Below are 18,754 nucleotides of genomic sequence, written 5' to 3' on the forward strand. Positions count from 1 at the left end.
TAGCCAGCTCCAATCATACTTTGATTATCTCTTTGTGCATGACAAAGGCAGAGGTGTCAAAAGAGAACAGAGATGCCTTTTCAAATTACATTTAGGTAAGAAAACAGAAAGTTATGTGCATGAAGCACATATTTTTAATTCAACTGATAGGAAAAATTAAGAACTTTCCCTTCCCTCTCCTTAAGAGTAGAAATATATGTCTCCTAATAAAGTAGTATGTTAAGGACCGGAAAAAACTTCTTTGCCTTAGGATCAGCTTCAACATTGCTACCACTGGACTGCAAGAAGCTCCCCCAAAACTGATAGTCTGGGCCATGGACCATGGTCAGGAATTGGATGGAAGCTAAAGATGCTCGGGAAAGCAAAATCTCATGACAATGTTTAGGACTGGGGCTTTTCGTGGCCAGGTGTTACACAATGCCAAGGGTATCAAGAATACTCGAGGGACGTCAAACTACTCTTGGTTTTGATTCAGAGATCAGCGAGCGAGGGCTATGTGCGGCTGTCGCTTGTGACCCAGCGCGAGGCGCAACTGCCCGCTACGGGCGCGGACAAGGCGAGGGGGGCTGCGCTCGGAGTGGCAGCGCCCTCACCCCCACAGCCCCGCCACGTCGGCCACCTTCCCCCAGCAGCAGCGCCCCTGCCCCACCGGAGGGGCGCGGGAGGCCGGAGCCCCCGCCCGCCTTTGCCCCGCGGGGCGGCGCGGGCGGGCCCGAGCGGAGCCGTGCGGTGTCGGGGAGGAGCGCGGCAGCGCTCGCAGGAGCACCCAGAGCTCGGCTGTCGGGATGCGGCCGCGGAGGGGAGGGGAGCGGCAGTGGAGGCACCTTCCCCCGACGAAGAGCCAAGTTAAATAGCCAGCGCTACGCCGCCGCCTTCCTCTTCCCTCCCGGCTCCGAGCCCTCGGCGAACGCCCCCGTCCCACCCCGCCCCGCCCGGCCGCGGGCGGCGGAGGGCAGCGCGGAGCCAGCCTGCCCCGCGGAGCCAGCCTGCCCCGCGGAGCCAGCCTGCCCCGCGGAGCCGGGACGCCGGCGCTGCCGGGAGGGGCGGGCGCTTGGGAGTCGGTGCCGGAGGCGCCGCGTCCCGCCGAGCCGCCCGACTGAGAGGACTACGACTACGCCAGCTGCATGGGAGGAGATGAGCGTGGCGGGGAAGCAGCCTCCTCCAGCACCGCTCGAGCGGCCCGGCAGCCTCCTCGTCCCCACCTGGGCAAGTACCGCTCCCCCTCAGCCCGTCCCGGTGCCAACTCCCGCGGCGGGGCGGGGGTGGGGAGGGTCCCGCCGGCGGCGCTGCCCGAAGAGCGGGAGGGAGGCGCCTGCGGGAGGGACGGCGAGCGGGGCGGTGCGGGCTCGGGATGCCAGCGGGGCTCTCGCAGGGACGAGGCGGCAGCTGCCGCGGCTACCCGGGCGGGACGGCCGCATCCCGCCTCCCTCCCGCAGCCGGGCGGCACCGGGGCCCGAGCGCGGCCGGGCGGGACGTGTCCCGGTTGATCCTGGTCGCGATTTTCAGCGCGCCGTGACAGGGTGCAGCGTGAGGGTCGAGTTTCCCGGGGACCGCGTTGCATCACTCAGTTTGAAACCCAGCTGCAAGCCTGCCTGCGATGATAAATTAAAAAAAAAAAAAAAAAAAAAAAAACACAAAAACAAAAAACCAAAAACAAACAAACAAAAAAAAAAAAAAAAAAAAAAAAAAAAAAAACCCAAAACCAAAGGTCAGCTACTTGGATGTATTTAGCATCTCATGCACTTTTAGGAGAAGCCCATGAGGGAGTTAGAAAATAACTTGCTACTTCACGACAGCGTATTTGGCAAATCATTCATGAATGATGCCCTCTGACGGCGGTTCTCCGCTGTCCTGGTTTATATAAAATGTAGTAGGTCTGCCCTGCAGACCTTTTAAAATCATTACAGACTCTCTGGTTTAACACGCCGCTCTTCTTGGCATGTAAAGTTGTTTTAGTATTGCAATCGTTTTTGATCACCAGCTAAAAAATTATTCATTGTATTTATATAAAATATGTGCTAAAATAAACAATTTTCTTTTTACCCCTATCCTTTGAGCTGTTTCGGTGACCACAACCTTGCAATTTTTAAAAGAAAAACTGTATTTATCTTCCTGATGTTTTCTCCAGAGTGTTGCTTAGAAGGTGCCTCAGCTGCATGAAAGCTGACTTAAAGGCACATTCTCCCTTATAGTGAATTTGTAACTACTTCATGCTTCTGTAATCATAAAAATGAAAGTAATATTTGGAAATTCAAGTGCAGAAGAAAAGGGTAGATAACTGTCATAAGCATGTATGACAGTTGCACATAAATCTGTGGAAACAAACTGTTGTCTTGTCTGAGATTTCACAGCCTGTATTTGCATCTGTCTTTTAACTGTGTGTGAGGAGATGCATAAATTTAACCTTTGAGCTTTTAGACTTTCTATAATTCAAAAGGAAATAAAAGAAATAATGGAGTTAAACCTACTGTGGTATCCTCTGTGTTTTAAAGTTGTTTCACAGTTCTTAATTTGTAAGACCTGTTCAGAAACTGCAAAAATAATCTGTGCAGCATTTATCTAAAATGTTAACAGCTGAGTAGGTTGTATGTCAGTTCAGAATATTTCAGTGTTAAAGGTGAGAGATAATACCTATCATTAGGTGAAATTTATGACTGGTATTCTTGTAGTTGTGTCAAATGTGTATGTTTAAGACCAATAGGACATGCCATTTCTGCTGTTACTTGTGGGACTTCTGCCTGGGACCAAACTAGGCACTTCATGAATGGTGAACTGACCTCTTGGACAAGAGCAATAGGAACTAAAGGCATGTGACTACACAATTTACCTTGACCCAAAAGAAGAAACAGTGCTATGAATCTAAGGCTTTGGCAAGCTGTCTGCTTCCAACAAACAGACAAATTTAGCCTCACTTTCCTGGCTATTTCTGATAGAGGTATGTGATTGAAAGAAGGAATGAATAAATAGTCTTAGTTAAAAAGCCATTTAGACTCAAGTTCAACAGGGACATCTTATGGCAGATATTTATTTAGGTGAGTTCATAATTGCTTGGCTCCCCAGATATGCCACATACTAAACTTCTGAAGAAAATTATGCTCAAAAAGTATTGAAAAATAAGAACTTGGTTTATAATTCACAGTGTGACAAGTGCTTGACTTGCATCTTCTTATTTAGCAGTATTGGAATCTAGACATGTTTACCTTGTTAAAAAAAAAATGGTATTTTAATGCCTGTGTATTGACTATGTGCACATTTTTCTCAGAAATAAGATATAATAACAGTAGTTAGTGTTTACTAAATATTGCTTTCTGAGTCAAATTAATTGTTTGGGATTCTGGTAGCTAGACAATATTAGTGCTAAAAAATAGATGGGTTGTCTTTGTGTTTTTTTTTTTTTTTTTCTCTTCAGAAGGATAACAGTTAAATACTACCCCCTGGGAAATAACTGAGCATACTTTTAAATTAAAGACAATTCTAGATTTGTAATACAATACTAATTCTTTTTGCATGCATGTATCTATATGTATCTATATCAATGTATCTATAAACTTCTTGAAGTACAGTTGTTTATGTTCAGTTCTATAGAACAAATTTTCAGTCAGACCTTGTCTTTAATGTTTTGCCAATCTCAGTGTAATGAAACACCTATTTCATTCAGTACCAGACATGGATTCTTATTAATCTGATTCCAAAAATCAGTATATGTTTCCTCTATCTGTAGTGCATTTTTGTTCTAATTTCTCATATAATCCTTTCTACCCTTTGCCCTTGGAAATACTCAAGGGGTCATATCTCTTAGTAATTTTTACAATGTTAGAGTGCTTGTGCCATGTTCTTACATGGATTTTATGGTCTCATTGTTCTAGTATGCATTAATTACTGTGTTTTTCATTGTGTTGCTAGAAACTTGGAAGGGAATGATAATGTAAGAGGTACTTGTACTGTTGATACACCACAATTTTAAAAGAAGAAATAAATGTACAATTCATTGCTATGTAGAAATAGACCTTTTTTTTTTTTTTTTTTTTTTTTTTTTTTTTTTTTTTAATAGGGATTATTCTCTTAAACTTAGGCATATTATATGTAGTAGATTCCGTTTTCTAATAGCTTCCACACACAACCAGAAAAAGAGCAATAGGTAGACTGTTCCTTTTTGCAGCAGAAACCCAAAGAAAAAAAGCCAGCAACATGAAACTTGTTTGCATAGCACTCTTCTCTGCAGTTACCCAAACTGTGTACTCAATAAGAAGGGCAAGTGCAGCACAGGCAGGTTTTCCTTTCCTCTCCTCGGTTTTCACTGTGTCTGTGTGAGTTAGGCACTTGCTTAGAGATGCTAGTATAAATACCTACCTTTTTTTTTTTTTTTTTAAAGATGTTCTGGGGCATTGATGTTTCTTCAGCATTTGGCCCCCACCAATACTGAAGCTTCCTGAAAGTGAACACTAGGTGTCATGTTACCACAAGCCTCGGTGTCTTCTCCCTATCTTTTCAGGGTCAACAGTTAATCTTTACGGTTTTGTAAAATAGGTGACCATCATTATATTCCACACCAGTATTTTAGTAAGTTTTAAAGCCATTCAGTCATACTCTATGTGACTGTCAGAAGCTTCAATTTTCTTGTGATTTTTATGAGAAGTTATCAGTACTGAGGTGGCATGGATTTCGAGATTGTTACCAAGATCTGTCTATGCCACAATGCGAATCTATAGTATATACTTACTAATTGAAGCTTTTTCTCACAGATACTCATTTTCTATTAAAATTCCTTGCTTCTCAAAAGCTGATTTCAGAAACTTTTGCTGTAAAGTGAACAGATTTTGTCTTCTGATTTGAAGATGGCAAACACAAGAAAACAGATGGTGGAGCTTCATGACAGGGAGGAGGTGTCCGTGTACTCTGTTGTGTGAAGCCTAATAATTACTTTCTAGTGTAAATTTTGTTGTCTTCCCACTTATTTGGGAAGATGTTCCCCCCCCCAAAAAAAAAAAATCTGTGAAATTAATAGTTTCAAGATCATATTAAAGACTTTACCAAACAGCTACTAAATATCAGAGTGATCAAACATTTCATTTTTCTTCACTTAGCTTCCTTGCTTTCACAAACCAAACCTGAATATGGCTTTTACCTGTACATATCTTAATGAAAACATTTAGGAAAATTATTTTAAAAAACCATATTCAAGCTTATGGCTTTAACATCTTAATGGAAATAAGACTTCTGCCCACCTGCTGCTCAGAAAAAGAAGATCATTGGTATTCCTTTTACACCTCAGATCTGTGTTTCATATTGTAGACAGGTTTGGGTTTTTTTCTGATGTTTTAAACATTTTATGAGATGAATATAAATAGAATCACTTTCACTTGAGAGTTCAGAGACTGCTTAGAATAGAAATGGTAGTAGAGGTCAGCAGAAAGGAACAGAGCATGACCATGTTCCTACAAAACTGACACCTATTATTATTGCTTGTCAGTGGCATCACAATAATGGAGACAGCAAACACAAATCAGATTCACTCAGGTTGAAAGGGACCTTGGGAGGTCCACAAGCGTAACCTTCCCCTGCAGTGACCGTGTGGAATTCAGATTGAGTTGCTCAGGTCTTTTCCCAGTGCATCTTCAAAATCTCCAAGGATGGAGACTGCTCAACCTCTCTGTGCAAGCTGCTCCCAGCTGGGCTCTTGTCCTGGTGAACTGGCAGTATGCTATTAGCTCCTCCCTCAAAGCTCCTACTTCCTTAGGTTCACGCAGGCCTGGCTTACTCACCTACTTCTCACAGGGGAAGTGCTTCAGCCCCTGGCCCATTTCAGTGGGCTTTGATGGGACTTGCTCTCATTTGTCAGAGTGTTTGTGGTGTTGCAGGGCCCAAACCTGGGTGCAGTGTAATGAGTGCCAAGTAAAGGGAAATGATTACATGGATTGCTCTCTGTTGTGGCTAATGCTGTTAGCCTTTGTGGCTGGCATCGTGTGTTGGTGACTCCTGCCCATCAGAAGGACCTCTGCTTCTTTTCAATACAGAGTCTTCCCCACACCTCACACATACCCAGCTGCCCCCTCTCCCCTGCTATGTCTCAGGGAGAAATCTGAAGTTCTTAAAAAGCAGATGGCAGTTTAAGTGCCTCTTCTTGTCCTCCTTTAGTTAAGAGTGAATGCAGAACTCCAGGGGAATTTAGTAGATTATTGCACTTTCTTTTTGGTGTGCTCCTTGATATTTTTTTGATTTTTTTCACCACCAAAAGCAAGAAAAGGCTCTTGCTGAAGTTAAGATTCATTTATTATAAGAACTGCATGTTAAACTAGTTGGAACAATTCAGTGGACTTACTCATCCTTCACATTACAGATGAAGCTGACAGTTAAAGCCAACTAAGGCCCATGATTGTGTTTCACTACAGACACTTTGTCAGTAATACTCTTGCAGCAGTTCTGATCTAAATTTTATTGGTCTGTTTTCCTTGAAAAAGGGAAGCTGATTCTACTCTATTGAGCTCTTCTGTACCTGCTTGTCTGAACTTTCTGTCTGAAGAACAGCATGACTCCAATGTGAGCTGTCATACTGGAACCCTTCTGCCACTCTTTATTTATGTATATCAACAGGCAGATTTCTATAATGAGATTTACAAACTCTCTAAAGGATATAACCTTGAAGAGCTGGAACCCTCTAGCACAATCTAATCAATATTATCTCATTTATCATCTCCTTGTGAAGTTCAGATTGTTGTAGGGACAAAACGCACTTCTCATATTTAGAGAAGTTGTGGGCAGAAAAATCAATGCAGAACATCAGGTTTTTTTGTACTGTGTTTAAAGAGGCATTATACATGCTCATGCTATATGATACTCTAAAATCATTACCCTTATAATGCTTCCCTCCACCATGCCAAACTTGAATGACTGTTTCATGCCTGTTGTTTTGTGATTTTTACCTTTACAGAGCTTACCTGAGAATTTTAAGTCACCAGATGATTAAAAGCTAAGGAGAAACCTTCTCCCTGAACAGGCAAGTTATGTGTAATGCCATTTGCTGTGTAAAGTCCATCTGGAGTAGCTTTTTTTCATGGGTGCTTAGCATCTGCACTGTAAGCACAGTGACTTCCCAGAGTCTGAGTGGCTGAATTTCATAGCATAGCACAATTCCTTGATTGAAACCAGTAGTTACAGTGAGGTGTAGCAGACAGGCTTAATTGGTTTGTTGAGGACCACAGAAGCAGTCTTACCCAGGGCTGGAATCAAAACCTTTTGGTGTCAAATCTGTATCATCATCTCTTGATTTTTCCTTGCCACAAAACAATACTTTGTTGGTTTTACCTTTTGTTGGGAATTCTTGTTTATGCCCAGGTTTTGCAGGAGGCCTGACTACAATGGAATGTGTTGAAATGGGGCTCAGAGTAGCTCAGCCTCTGTTTTGTGATGGTCTGTTCTCACACAGCCAGTAAAACCCCATGTGTTGGCTATACTGTGCATGCTGGTGGACAGCGTTTCTACAGTGATGCAACACTGTTCTTACTCACTGATGTTCATATCTACCTGTACACCAGAGAAAATGTAAATGGTAAGTTTCAGAGCACTCTGTTAAGTGGCTGTGCATTATTGTTCCTACTTTTATCAGTGGAAAAACTGAAGGAAAGATATTTCAGTTAAGGGTTTGAGCCAGTTTTTCTTTGTGAATTTGGATTGAGGAAATTGTCTTTCACTACTTTACATTTTGTGAATGCCTGACAAAACTTCCCCATATGTTATGTAGAGAATGTTTTTCAAAGTTTTCTTTTGAATCTCAGTTAGATTTCTTTTTTCCTCTCACTATATCATGCACTATCCTGTCCCATCTAGTAACTGATGTAGACTTTGGAGAAATCTCATTCATTTAACTTACTGGCTGCTGCTACTTGTCTAAGGACTAGTATGTTTAGGATTACCATGAACACGAATACATAATGTTAGAACATGTAACATGAGAAATAGAGAACAAAAATATGCATTCAAAACAGTGCTAAACGAAATGGGAGATAGTAAGAGATATTATTTTGTTTCCTCTATAGAAGCTGTGTTTTTCCTCTAGGTATGTGTGCAAATAGTAAGTTTATTGGAGGAAAGTGTCAGAAGAATTGATCTCATATGGGATAGCATGAGGACACATGCATATTTGAAAGCTGTTTGTCACAAGTGTGTTACCATCTTCCTCTCCAGAAAGCCTGTTAAATCAACAGGCGAAGAGATAGGTTTTTCATTTGTTCCACTGGCAGCAGCTATGACATAGATACTGCAAGGAAATTCATGGGCACATCTTTCCATACAAATCCTATCTTAACAGTATTAAGTCATATATTTAGAAAGGCTTTAGTAATTACTTATACTTGTTGTTTTAATAAAATGCTAGTGTCTTCTTTACCAGTAAAATGCTCACTTCAAGCAGGCATTACAATCTTATTTTATGTCATGTGTCTTTTCCTCTCTTTCTCAACCTATCCTGCTGTCTTAGGCATAGTAAATGCAGCATTTAAACATTCTTCTGCCACCCTTCATGAGCCCTGATGGAGCAGCAATATAAGGATATGAAGTAATCTGTGCTTTGTGCTCATTTCCAGAATACAGTTGAAGCATAATTAAGCATATGTTTCCAGTTCAGTCTGACAGTATTGTTTTGTGATATAGCTATTGCTCTTTATAAAATCTCCTCTTTTTCTAGTTTTGAAAGGATAGTTATCAGTTGCATTGTTACACAGTTTTATGCAACTATTTATTGTACTTTTCATTAAGAGATGAATTATTTACTAAGGCATCTGGTGCATCATATGGCTCATATGCTGGGTGTGCTAAACAGAATGCTCTTTTTTGAATAATAAGGGAAAAAATACACTACATAAAAGGATTAGACTTCCTAGTGTGCTTTGAAGTGTAACTTTACTGTTCTAGAATCTCCAAGCCTGTTTTACAGGATTTTGTGATCATTAAAGGAATCTTTGAACATGTGTGCATAACTGTATGTGTCTGCATTCATAATATCTGAAAAGTAGAGGGGTAAAAAAGACATTATTTTCTGACAAAAACTGTATTATACAGTTATTAAAAAGTATCATATAGTTATGATCATGTATAAAACTGTATTATACAGTTATTATACATGATCATAACTATATGATACTTTTTCCACTTCTGTGATTGATAATCACAGAAGTATGTGTTATGGTAGTACCATGTGTTATGGTAGTACCATTTACAATTTATAAGGCAAGAAATTTTTATTCTTATGATCTATAGAAATTGTATGTCCTCCAAGGTTATCAAACATTAAACAAAAAACTTCTCAGTCTTCAGATAACCTGTACTCAGTAGATATACTTCAGCCCACTGCATCTAACTCTACACAAAAATCCAATTTCTTTCATCTATTTAAGACAAACTTCACACTCACTTTACATTAGAAAATTAGTGAAAGGTACTGTAGATGAAATCATAGAGTGACATTAGTTTAAGGCTGGTTTACCACTTCATTCCATAGTGTCGTTTCCATAGTGTCAAGGTAAGGATGGCAGAAAATGTATATGGGCTAATTTATTCACTGGTTAGAGTTACACATCTTTGCTCCGAATTAAATAAAATTTGATACAAAATTTTCTACTTATAAAGTTTCAGAAGTTAAGACTTAAATCTATTCAGTGTACCTTCCATTTACAAAAAAATTGTTTCTTCCTTGAAATTACACATTCAGAAGTTTTAACAGCTGTAGTTTTTTTGTTAAACAGGATATTAACCAAGCATGGCATTGTCACAACTCTGTTTAATCAAAGTTGGGGATGTAACAGAATGTGTTGCTCTCAAATGACTTTGAAAAGCAACATTTTTTTCAGAGAACATGCTTAATCCAATAAGAAAGCTGCCTGCTTTTAAGCGTATTTGGTTTTGAAATAGGTGGATACTCCTAAAGGTAGATGGTTTAGGAAGATGGCCCAGGAATAAAGTATGAAATCTGAGTTGTCAAAATCACAAAATCACAGAATTAACTAGGTTGGAAAAGACCTTTGAGATCATGGAGGCTGTGTCCTAACATGACCTTGTCAACTAGACCATGGCACTGAGTGCCACACCCAGTCTTTTCTTAAACACCTTCAGGGATGGTGACTCCATCACTTTCCTGGGCGGCCCATTCCAATGCCCAGTCACCCTTTCTGTGAAAAACTTCTTCCTAATGTCCAACCTAAACCTCCCCTGGTGCAGCTTAAGACTGTGTCCTCTCATTTTTAAAATGCTACCACAACAACCTAGAGGTTCAATTTACACTGAAATAGTTTAAATCTGATTTGCATGCATAATGCCAAGGAGCTCTCTGTTATTTATGACAGAGAGTCAGATAATATAAATTGTAGCTTGAAGGAATGCTTCATTCTTCTTACTTTTACTACCTGTAATTGAACCTTTTGAATAAGAAAACAAAAATTAGATTTGTAATCCTTCCTGAGGGCAATCTTGTAACAGTTGGACCCATCTGTGACTAAATCTTCAAGAATATTCCTTTCAAATGTCAGGAAAGAGGAAAAAAATGTGTAATATTTTAAAGACAGTAAGGAAAAAAACCAAACCAACCACAGCTGACAAGCTGACTTGATATAGGGATTTCTTATCATCTTTTCAATTTTTAGTTTATTGTGACTAATCGTGCTTATGTGCTATTGTGCTTATTTATTCCTCTAATTCTGTACTTCAGTCGTTTGTGCTCTTTCATCATAATCTTTGCTGTAGATCTAATAAAAATAAATCAGACTTTCTCATTAGCTGAACATGTATTCTTGTAGATCCTCCATTTCAGTTAACGAAAAAATGAACAGAGGATTTTTTTTTTCCCTACAATCAGAAACATTATAGGGTAGTTATAAAAAGAGAATGGATGTGAAATGGGTGAGTAGGCAGACACGTGTTGCCTAGACCTCGGGAAGTACTGGGTTGTTTTTAATGGATTATTTGTATTTTCATGTAATAGAGGAAGTCCATACTTACATCTCTGCTATCTCTGTTTCTTCTTTACATCTTTTAGCAGTTTGACAGACTTTTATGAATGTTGCTAAGCTTAACTCAGTGTCAACTGGCTGAAATTTTCATAACAAAAAATACCTAAATGTAGTAAACCTGCTGGAGTTGACTCTCTAATTCTCATAATATCAGTGTCATTTTAATCCGACCAGGCTCAACCTAATTCTGTTTTGTAAAAATCTCTTGCTTCATCAATTTAAAGCATAAAATGAAGACTTCATCTTTTAAAATTTATACAATTTTCCCTCTATTAGTCCAACATGTGATTCATTGCCAAGTGCCACAAAGTACAGAGAGTGCTTCATGTATAATTTTAAGCAATTAGTGTTAGTATTGTCTGCTTGGGAAAACTATAAAAATGTTGTTTTTTTTTTTTTTGTAAGGCAGACTATTCTACCTTAAAAAAAATGAGGCTTAGCCCAGCATATTTAGCAGAACTAAGAAATAAAATTAAAACAAATCCACCAACCTATTGCCATAGTTTATGGCACTGAGCATCGTTATTTTTTAAGTATTTCTGTGAAACTTTGGCAAATAGAGGCCAGCCAAGAGAGTATTATCAATATAAATTGAAAAACTGTTGTCCTATGGAGAAGGGATCTTTTCCTTTTAAATTAAGTAATCAAAACATTCTCCAAAATGAAAGATGAGGAAACATTATTTAGGTCTAAGAATAATATTTCTCTGTAACTAAGTAGTCTGACTATAATCTCTGGTTTTATTTGTGGTTTTGATGTTTCATTAGGAGGGCTTCTATTCACTGAGAACTAATTATCTTACATTTAATTGGATGTGACTTGAAAGAACAATCAAAGCAGTATTCTGTGTTCTCTATATATAATCTGCAAGAAATAACTGAAAAGTAGTTTCTTGCTTAAATATAATGGAAAATTGTCATCTTGAACATTATTACACAGAATAAAAAATTAGATACACTAGTTATACATTGCAGTCTAAACAGTCTTTCATCAGGTTGCTTGATATTTACAGATCAGATATCTTGTGGAACTAATTCATCTTGCTATGTGAAATTAAGGTGCTTTCACTAATGACTTCTGCAGATACTTTTTATGACTTTCAGTTAATTGGAACATAACACCTTGCCTTACTTTTGAAAGACTTAATAGATTCCAATTTTTCCTCTGGTGGTACAGGCTAACCTATGACTTAAAGGTCTAGTTCTGCTTTGGGATCTGAGAGTTTTGTTGGATATCAAGTAACTGCTGTATAAGCAGAATCATATTCCATTTAAATGGTACCCTTCTGTGGGTGGGAATTACTAATGCCTACACTACCGAGATGTAGTCAGTAAGGGTACACAAAATGACCACGGCAGAGTGCCAGGCACTGAAATGCATTTGATCGTAACTGTTAAAATGTTGTGCTTCTCTTATCTGGGAGTTTCCTGCCAAGAGGCAGAGATACCTGGAGAATGGGGCTGATAAAAGACGGGGCTGGAGCAGCTGATGGCTCTCTCTCTCTCTTGGCCTCGGATGGGAACGGTCGGAGCTGCTGCTTGGGGAAAGGAATTTGCTGCTCCCGCCAGAGCCCAGCCCGGAGCTGCTTCTTCTGCCGTGGGGTGAGCCTCTGCTCGTGAGAGCAGCCACTGAACTGGGACCTTATTAGCACCCACCTCACTAAAAGAGGGACTATCACCGTCTGCTCGGGTGCCGGTGATCCTGAGCTCAGCTCTCCCTGCCCTGCTGGGAGCCAGGCCGCCGCTGCCCTGCCCCCACTGCCTCTTCAGCACTGCTCCGAGCTCTCACTCCACTGTAGCCCTGTAACCTCTGCCTGTCAAAACCTCCTGCCATCCCAGCTTGCTGCTTCTGAGGTTCCTGCTGGGGGTCCGGATCGGCTGCCCCCGGGGTTTGTGAAGCAAAGCCTCCCTTCCATCCCTTCCCATCTTGGCCAAGCGGCCATTACCGGGGCGCCCCCTGCAGCCGTGGGGGAATCACCGCACCTGCCCCACCCACCGGGAGCCACCAGCGCCCCTGCCGGCCGTGCCTGGAACTGCACCAGAGGGGAAAGCGCTGTGGCCGAGAGAGGGGCTGACACTGGGTGCCGGCTCGGTTTGCTGTTAATGCTGTAGTTGTTGTTGTTTGTTTGCTTTATTATACATGCTAGTAAAGAACTGGTACTCCTATTCGCATATCTTTGCCTGAGAGCCCATTAATTTCAAAACTATAATGATTCAGAAGGAAGCGGTTTACATTTTCCATTCCAAGGGAGGCTCCTGCCTTCCTTAGCAGACACCTGTTCTTCAAACCAAACAGTGGTAGCCAGAGTTGGAGCTACTTGTGTGATTTCTTTGTAGTGTGTTCTATAGAGTATTTAGAGCTATAAACAACAACTAAGTCCACAGATTTTCTACCACTTGCTAGCTTGGCATATGTAAGACTAGAATTATTAATTGCTATTCCATTTATTTTGTGGTTCTCTGGGAGAATTATTTTACTTAAATTGTTGCATCATCTTTCTGCACTAAAGTGGCAATTTGTGATTTAGGAATCAGAAACCTTTCAGGGTTGATCTGCCATATTATGCTACTTACAACCACATGTGTCTCTGTATTTTAGGTTTTTCTGCTTTTCTAGGCTGGACCTAAAATCTTTCCGTTAGAACTGGGAACATCTGCTTCTTGAAAGTAAGATGTATAAAAATATCTGGGTGATATGTTAGATATCACAATTCCCAAATCCAGGGTTCAGGTTTAGATTTCATGGGATCTTCAGCCTTAAAGATGAACAAAGTTATTTGAGCCTTCTATTCCTTTGCAGTTTCATAGTGAAGGTGTTCTTCATGCATTCCAATTGTAATTCTAAAAATTATTTGTAAAAAGAAGAAGATGAAGAAGCACAAGCAAATGAAGGCCATCTTTCTGAAGTGTGTCTTTTACTACTCACTATCTATTACTTCAAGGAGAAAATCAGTGGAAGACTACAATTTTGAAGATTATGAAATGTTCTTCATTGTCTCTATTTTTATCCAGAGTATTTTGCCTATCAGAGTTATTTTATGACAGAAAATAAAAGAAGGCTCAATTAGTGTATGTTAAGTAAAGATTTGGCCATAGCATTTATCTTCTTGATCCAGGAAACTTCTGGATCTAAGGGATGTAAGATTTTAGTATAACTTCATACTAATAAACACAGATAATTGCATTTTGTCTTGCTGTGATTTAACCTCTCCGTGTGAGATTACTTTATTTCATGGTGAAAGTTGTAGGTAATTAGGTCCAACCATCTCTCCAGCCAGAGTGGAGTGACAGACTAGAAACCTCATGAAGAGACTTCCTCCATGAGCAAGAATGTCTGTCACAACAAACACCCCCAAGTCTTCTCCTCAGGGCTCCTCTCAGTACATTCTTCACCCAGCCTATACTTTTGCTTGGGATTGCCTCAGTCTAGGAGCAGGACCTTGTACTTGGCCTTGTTGACCTTCATGAGGTCTGCAGGGGCCCACCTCTCAAGTCTGTCTGGATGACATCACTTTTCTCCAGCTTGCTGACTGCACCACACAGTTTGGTGTTGTTGGCAAATGATGGCAAATTGTCAATTTAAAATAGGCAAAATACTAGAGATGCATTACTGGGTCAGACACAACTACATTTTAAATTCAAACTTAGCTTTCCTCTTACAGTTTTTAATTACTTAATATCAGATCTTTTTAAAAAGTAGCTGTAACTAAATGAAGAGTAGCTGATAAAAATGTGTTTTGCTGTTCAGGATTTTCATTATAATAGAAGTGCCCAGGTCATGAACCAGCTGAATAGAAATTGGGATCTCAACCAGGACAGAGAATCAGCAGACCTGGTTTGTAACCATAGAGAAAAATTATATGTATTTTAAGAGATGAAATACTAACCATCTAAAATATGCAGAGGTATAAGAAGAAGGAAGTGTACCAAGCAAAACATAAGGGGATATATCAGAAAAAAATGAAAAAGTGAAATATACTATTTATTTTCAGTAAAACATTTTTTTCTTCCATGACTTCTATAGTTCTCACCATTTTCTAGATGTAACTGAAATATTTTATTTGTCTCAAACACTAAAAAAGTAAGCAGATCTCTTTTCTGTAAGGAATTCCATGTAGAAATTCAAATAAATCACATCGGCAGTTATTTCACAACTTATATTAACACTGTGGCTTAATTACTTCTTTTTTTTCATTTTTACTCCACATAAATTTTACACTTTTATGACAGTAACTTTAGATCCAATGGATCTCATTAATACAAGTACAATTTCTGTGGCATGTGTTAACTTTAGTGAGGGTGTACAATTTATAAATTGGTATGAACTTTTGTAATTAATCTGTCAGAATTGGGATTGAGTCTTATTTTACCTTGTGCATGAGTGTGTATATTCTTTTTTTTTTTCTTGCTCGCATTACTTCTTGGTAGCTCTGGAGATTTAAAGAGCCAGATTGTGCTTTGCACTTGGGAGGAATTTCAGAGAATATGCTTTCATGTTCCATGAGACAGAGGTTTCATTTGTGATACATATGAAAGCTAAATACCTTAAAGAAATGTATGGGAGCAGGTTTTTTTTCTGGGCTGTTTAGTCCAGAACAATAGAAGAAAACAATATCAACAATTTCTGAAAAGTTACTTTTCAAAAAACTTCAGATTTTTGCCTGATATCTTTCATAATTTCAAAAAGGAAAAGAAATAATTGTGTTTGTGTTGCAAATAATGATAATTAATGCTTTGTTTGTTTGAAGGTTTTCTTTTATTGGATATGGATTTTGCAAAACTCGTTAGTTACATATCGTGAAATATGTAGTGAAAAGTTATTTGTGTGATCATTATATTCCAATTATCTGCAAAATAACCTCCCATGCTTTTTGTTTCACAGAACTGTTTTAAGTGTTCTGCAAAGTGTTTCTCTTCTGTAAATAAAAGTGAAGAAGGAAATTGGGAATGGTCTTAAGTTTTTTTAGGATAGTTCTAATATGTTTTTCTGTATCGTGAAGAAAGATAGTGCTGTGTAGCTTTGGGTGGGGACTGGGTCATATTGATTCTAGTTGTAGATGAGAGCCATCAGAGCACAGAACCCAGGTTGTGAATATCAGTGACAGTATGTTTCCATCAGGCCTAGTGACCTGCTCATTTGAATTTTGCATCCTCATAAACTGGAGTGTAAAATGTTGTTTCTTACCATTTAGCATTTCTCTAATTCTGCATACAGCTAATTATTTTTCTAAACTCACTGTTTGTGAGGTTGGCTCATATTGCAAAGCAGCATTTTCACTATCTAGTTTAGTGGAGTTTAAATTTAAATTTAAAATCTTGATTGGAAATGTTTGGACAATGAAACAGTTTTGATTTACTTTCCATTCACTCTTTCAGTCAAACCTTTTGCAACCTTGAACTCTTCAGATTCAGAATCATCTTTTCTCCCTTAATGTGTGTGGTTTTGGCTTTGATTCTGGAGCCGACACTGAAATGCTAGATTTTTATCAGGCATCTTGGCAAGACTCTAGCCAAAGAAAACTATTCTTTGGGTTTATAACTATTTATTTGTGTTAAAAAGCTCTGAACTGAAAACATATTTTAAATCAGTGGAAGTAGATGATGAATACCATTATTCATTAAATATCTCTTCTTCTGGGAACTTTTTCCTTGCATGCAAATCTTGAATCTCAGTGGCTCCATACTTTGGAGGATTAGATGAAACCTTTTTGTGTCAGGCACCAGAAAATGGAACTTTACATGGCTGATTATGTTGTTCCTGTATTTTAGGATGTTTGTTTGATCAGCATCCAAGAGTACATATTTACTGATGTCAAATAGCACCTTCCAAACTACATTGAAAGCAAATGTTAATATTACATTCTAGATTCAATATAAATTTTGACTCTTGCATTTGAAAATGTATATATGTTCATAGAGTGTTCTGCTCGAAGACTGTCAGACATATGTATTGTGGGAAGTCAAAACAAGCTTTGTTTTCTTCAGTTTGTTTTACTTAATAAGTTTCTTTTGGTCAATTAATGTTGTGCAGACAATGTCACAACTCTCTTCTATTTTGGCTATTGCATAGACCTACTTCTGGAATGTAATTTATAGTAATTGGATTATTGAATGACTATAATAGTTACCAAGAATTTAAGTAACAGATATAAGCAGAGCAATTTCATGCTTTTCAGATGAGATTATATTACATTTAGGATAAGCCGCAAATGACTTGATGACTTCACAAATTTTAATTAACTTTAATATCTAAGAAGAAAAAAAGAACCTTGCTAAATTGTCAATCATTTTAACTTTAGTTGCTATTTCACAGCTAGTATTTTTCTATGCTCAAGATATTATCTTTTAATTTTTTGACATATTTCCTTTTCATGGTCCCTACAAAACGCTATTCTGGGCTATCCTTGAAAGTGAAGTGCGTGAACTTCTGGACCAAGATCAATTCTTTGTCAGCCTGACAATGACTTTTCTGTTTGGAAGAGGACTCTTGTTGAAGCTTCAGTGCATGTGTTTTGATGTTTTGTCTGTGAAAGACATTTAATGTGTAGCTTGAGATGTCTGTAAGAAAATGTATGAGGGTTAGGGTTAAATATCAGGCCTCATATTCCTTCTCCTAAGCTGTGGAAACCTGTTCAAAGACAGTGCTTGCAAATCAAGCAGTGTGGTGTTTGTCTCTGCTGTAGTGCTTTTTACTGTCCTTGCTAATTTCATTCCCTCTAAGTTAACGTAAGCATGCTTGTGAACTTCATGTTTTCAGTTTTCACTTTTAGACTTCTGTATTATTCACTTAAATCACTAAAGCTGGCAGGAAGCCTCGTCCCAGTGTGGCAGATGTCTGCAGAGATGCTCATTTTAAGCGTGGCCTGTCTCTGTACAGTAAGAGCTGTACCATCCTGACAGAGGTTACCCTACCTGTACTGAAATGGTTTAATTTTTACAAGTAGCTCGCCACTGTAAATAAAACGTGCTTTAAAGCTGAGAAACAAACCAGAATGTAAAATCTAAATTACAGCATGGCATTTCCAAAAGCCCTTGTGCCTGCAAAACCAGAACCAATGCATTTTGATGGTGGAGGTTGATTGTCTGAACTCTGAGAACACCACTGGGCTGCAGCCTCCCTGCTTAAGTAAGGCTCGGGGGCCCATTTCAGCCCAGCCTGACACCGTTTCCCCAGACTGACCCACAGTGGCACCAGCTTTTCTCACAACTTGTTTGGGCATCCTGGCTTGGCCTTGTCTGGCCCCTTTGCCTGGTTCTCAGAGTCTGGTGCCCAAACCACCTTTGCTGCCGGCTCAGTGCCCCCTCGGGAGCAGCCCTTGCTCCGGCTGCTCCTGGACACCGAGTGCCCTCTGTGCAGAGCTGCCTGTGACAGCCGGGCCCCTGCCACTGCCACAGTGACTGCTGGAGACTGTGTTAAGTCCCATACCTGATGGTTTTCCTCACATAAGATATAGAGTGGGATAAATGACAAGCAGGTGTACAGCAGGTGACAGCAGGTGTTTTATGTGTACAGAAAATACATGCAAAAAACACAACTGAAGGGATTTTATTTTCTGCCCAAAACTGCATTATGTTATGCAGAGTTATGAATTTTGAAACAGTAAGAAAAGAAGTGAAGGTTTATAACAAAAAGCTTCATTAAATATACTGCCAGTCAAGTAATATTTCAAGAGAGTGTTTGCTGTAGCACTTTTCATGTTCTTTCTTACTGACTAAACAAAATGATGCAGACTGTAATAACAAGTAATTCTTGTAATG

At 39.3% G+C, this 18,754-nt stretch overlaps 1 protein-coding gene across 1 annotated transcript in view; it reads left to right on the forward strand.

The window, feature by feature from the left end:
- The first annotated feature begins 417 nt into the window (after positions 1–417).
- Positions 418–18,754, forward strand: part of SNTG2 (syntrophin gamma 2) — a 207,030-nt gene continuing 188,693 nt past the window's right edge. Inside the window, exon 1 of the mRNA XM_053937530.1 lies at positions 418–1,527. Coding sequence (XP_053793505.1) covers positions 418–1,527 — 1,110 coding nt within the window. The remainder of the gene's footprint in view (positions 1,528–18,754) is intronic.

The sequence above is a fragment of the Vidua chalybeata genome, chromosome 3 (assembly GCF_026979565.1).
Source record: "Vidua chalybeata isolate OUT-0048 chromosome 3, bVidCha1 merged haplotype, whole genome shotgun sequence".
NCBI lineage: Eukaryota > Metazoa > Chordata > Aves > Passeriformes > Viduidae > Vidua > Vidua chalybeata.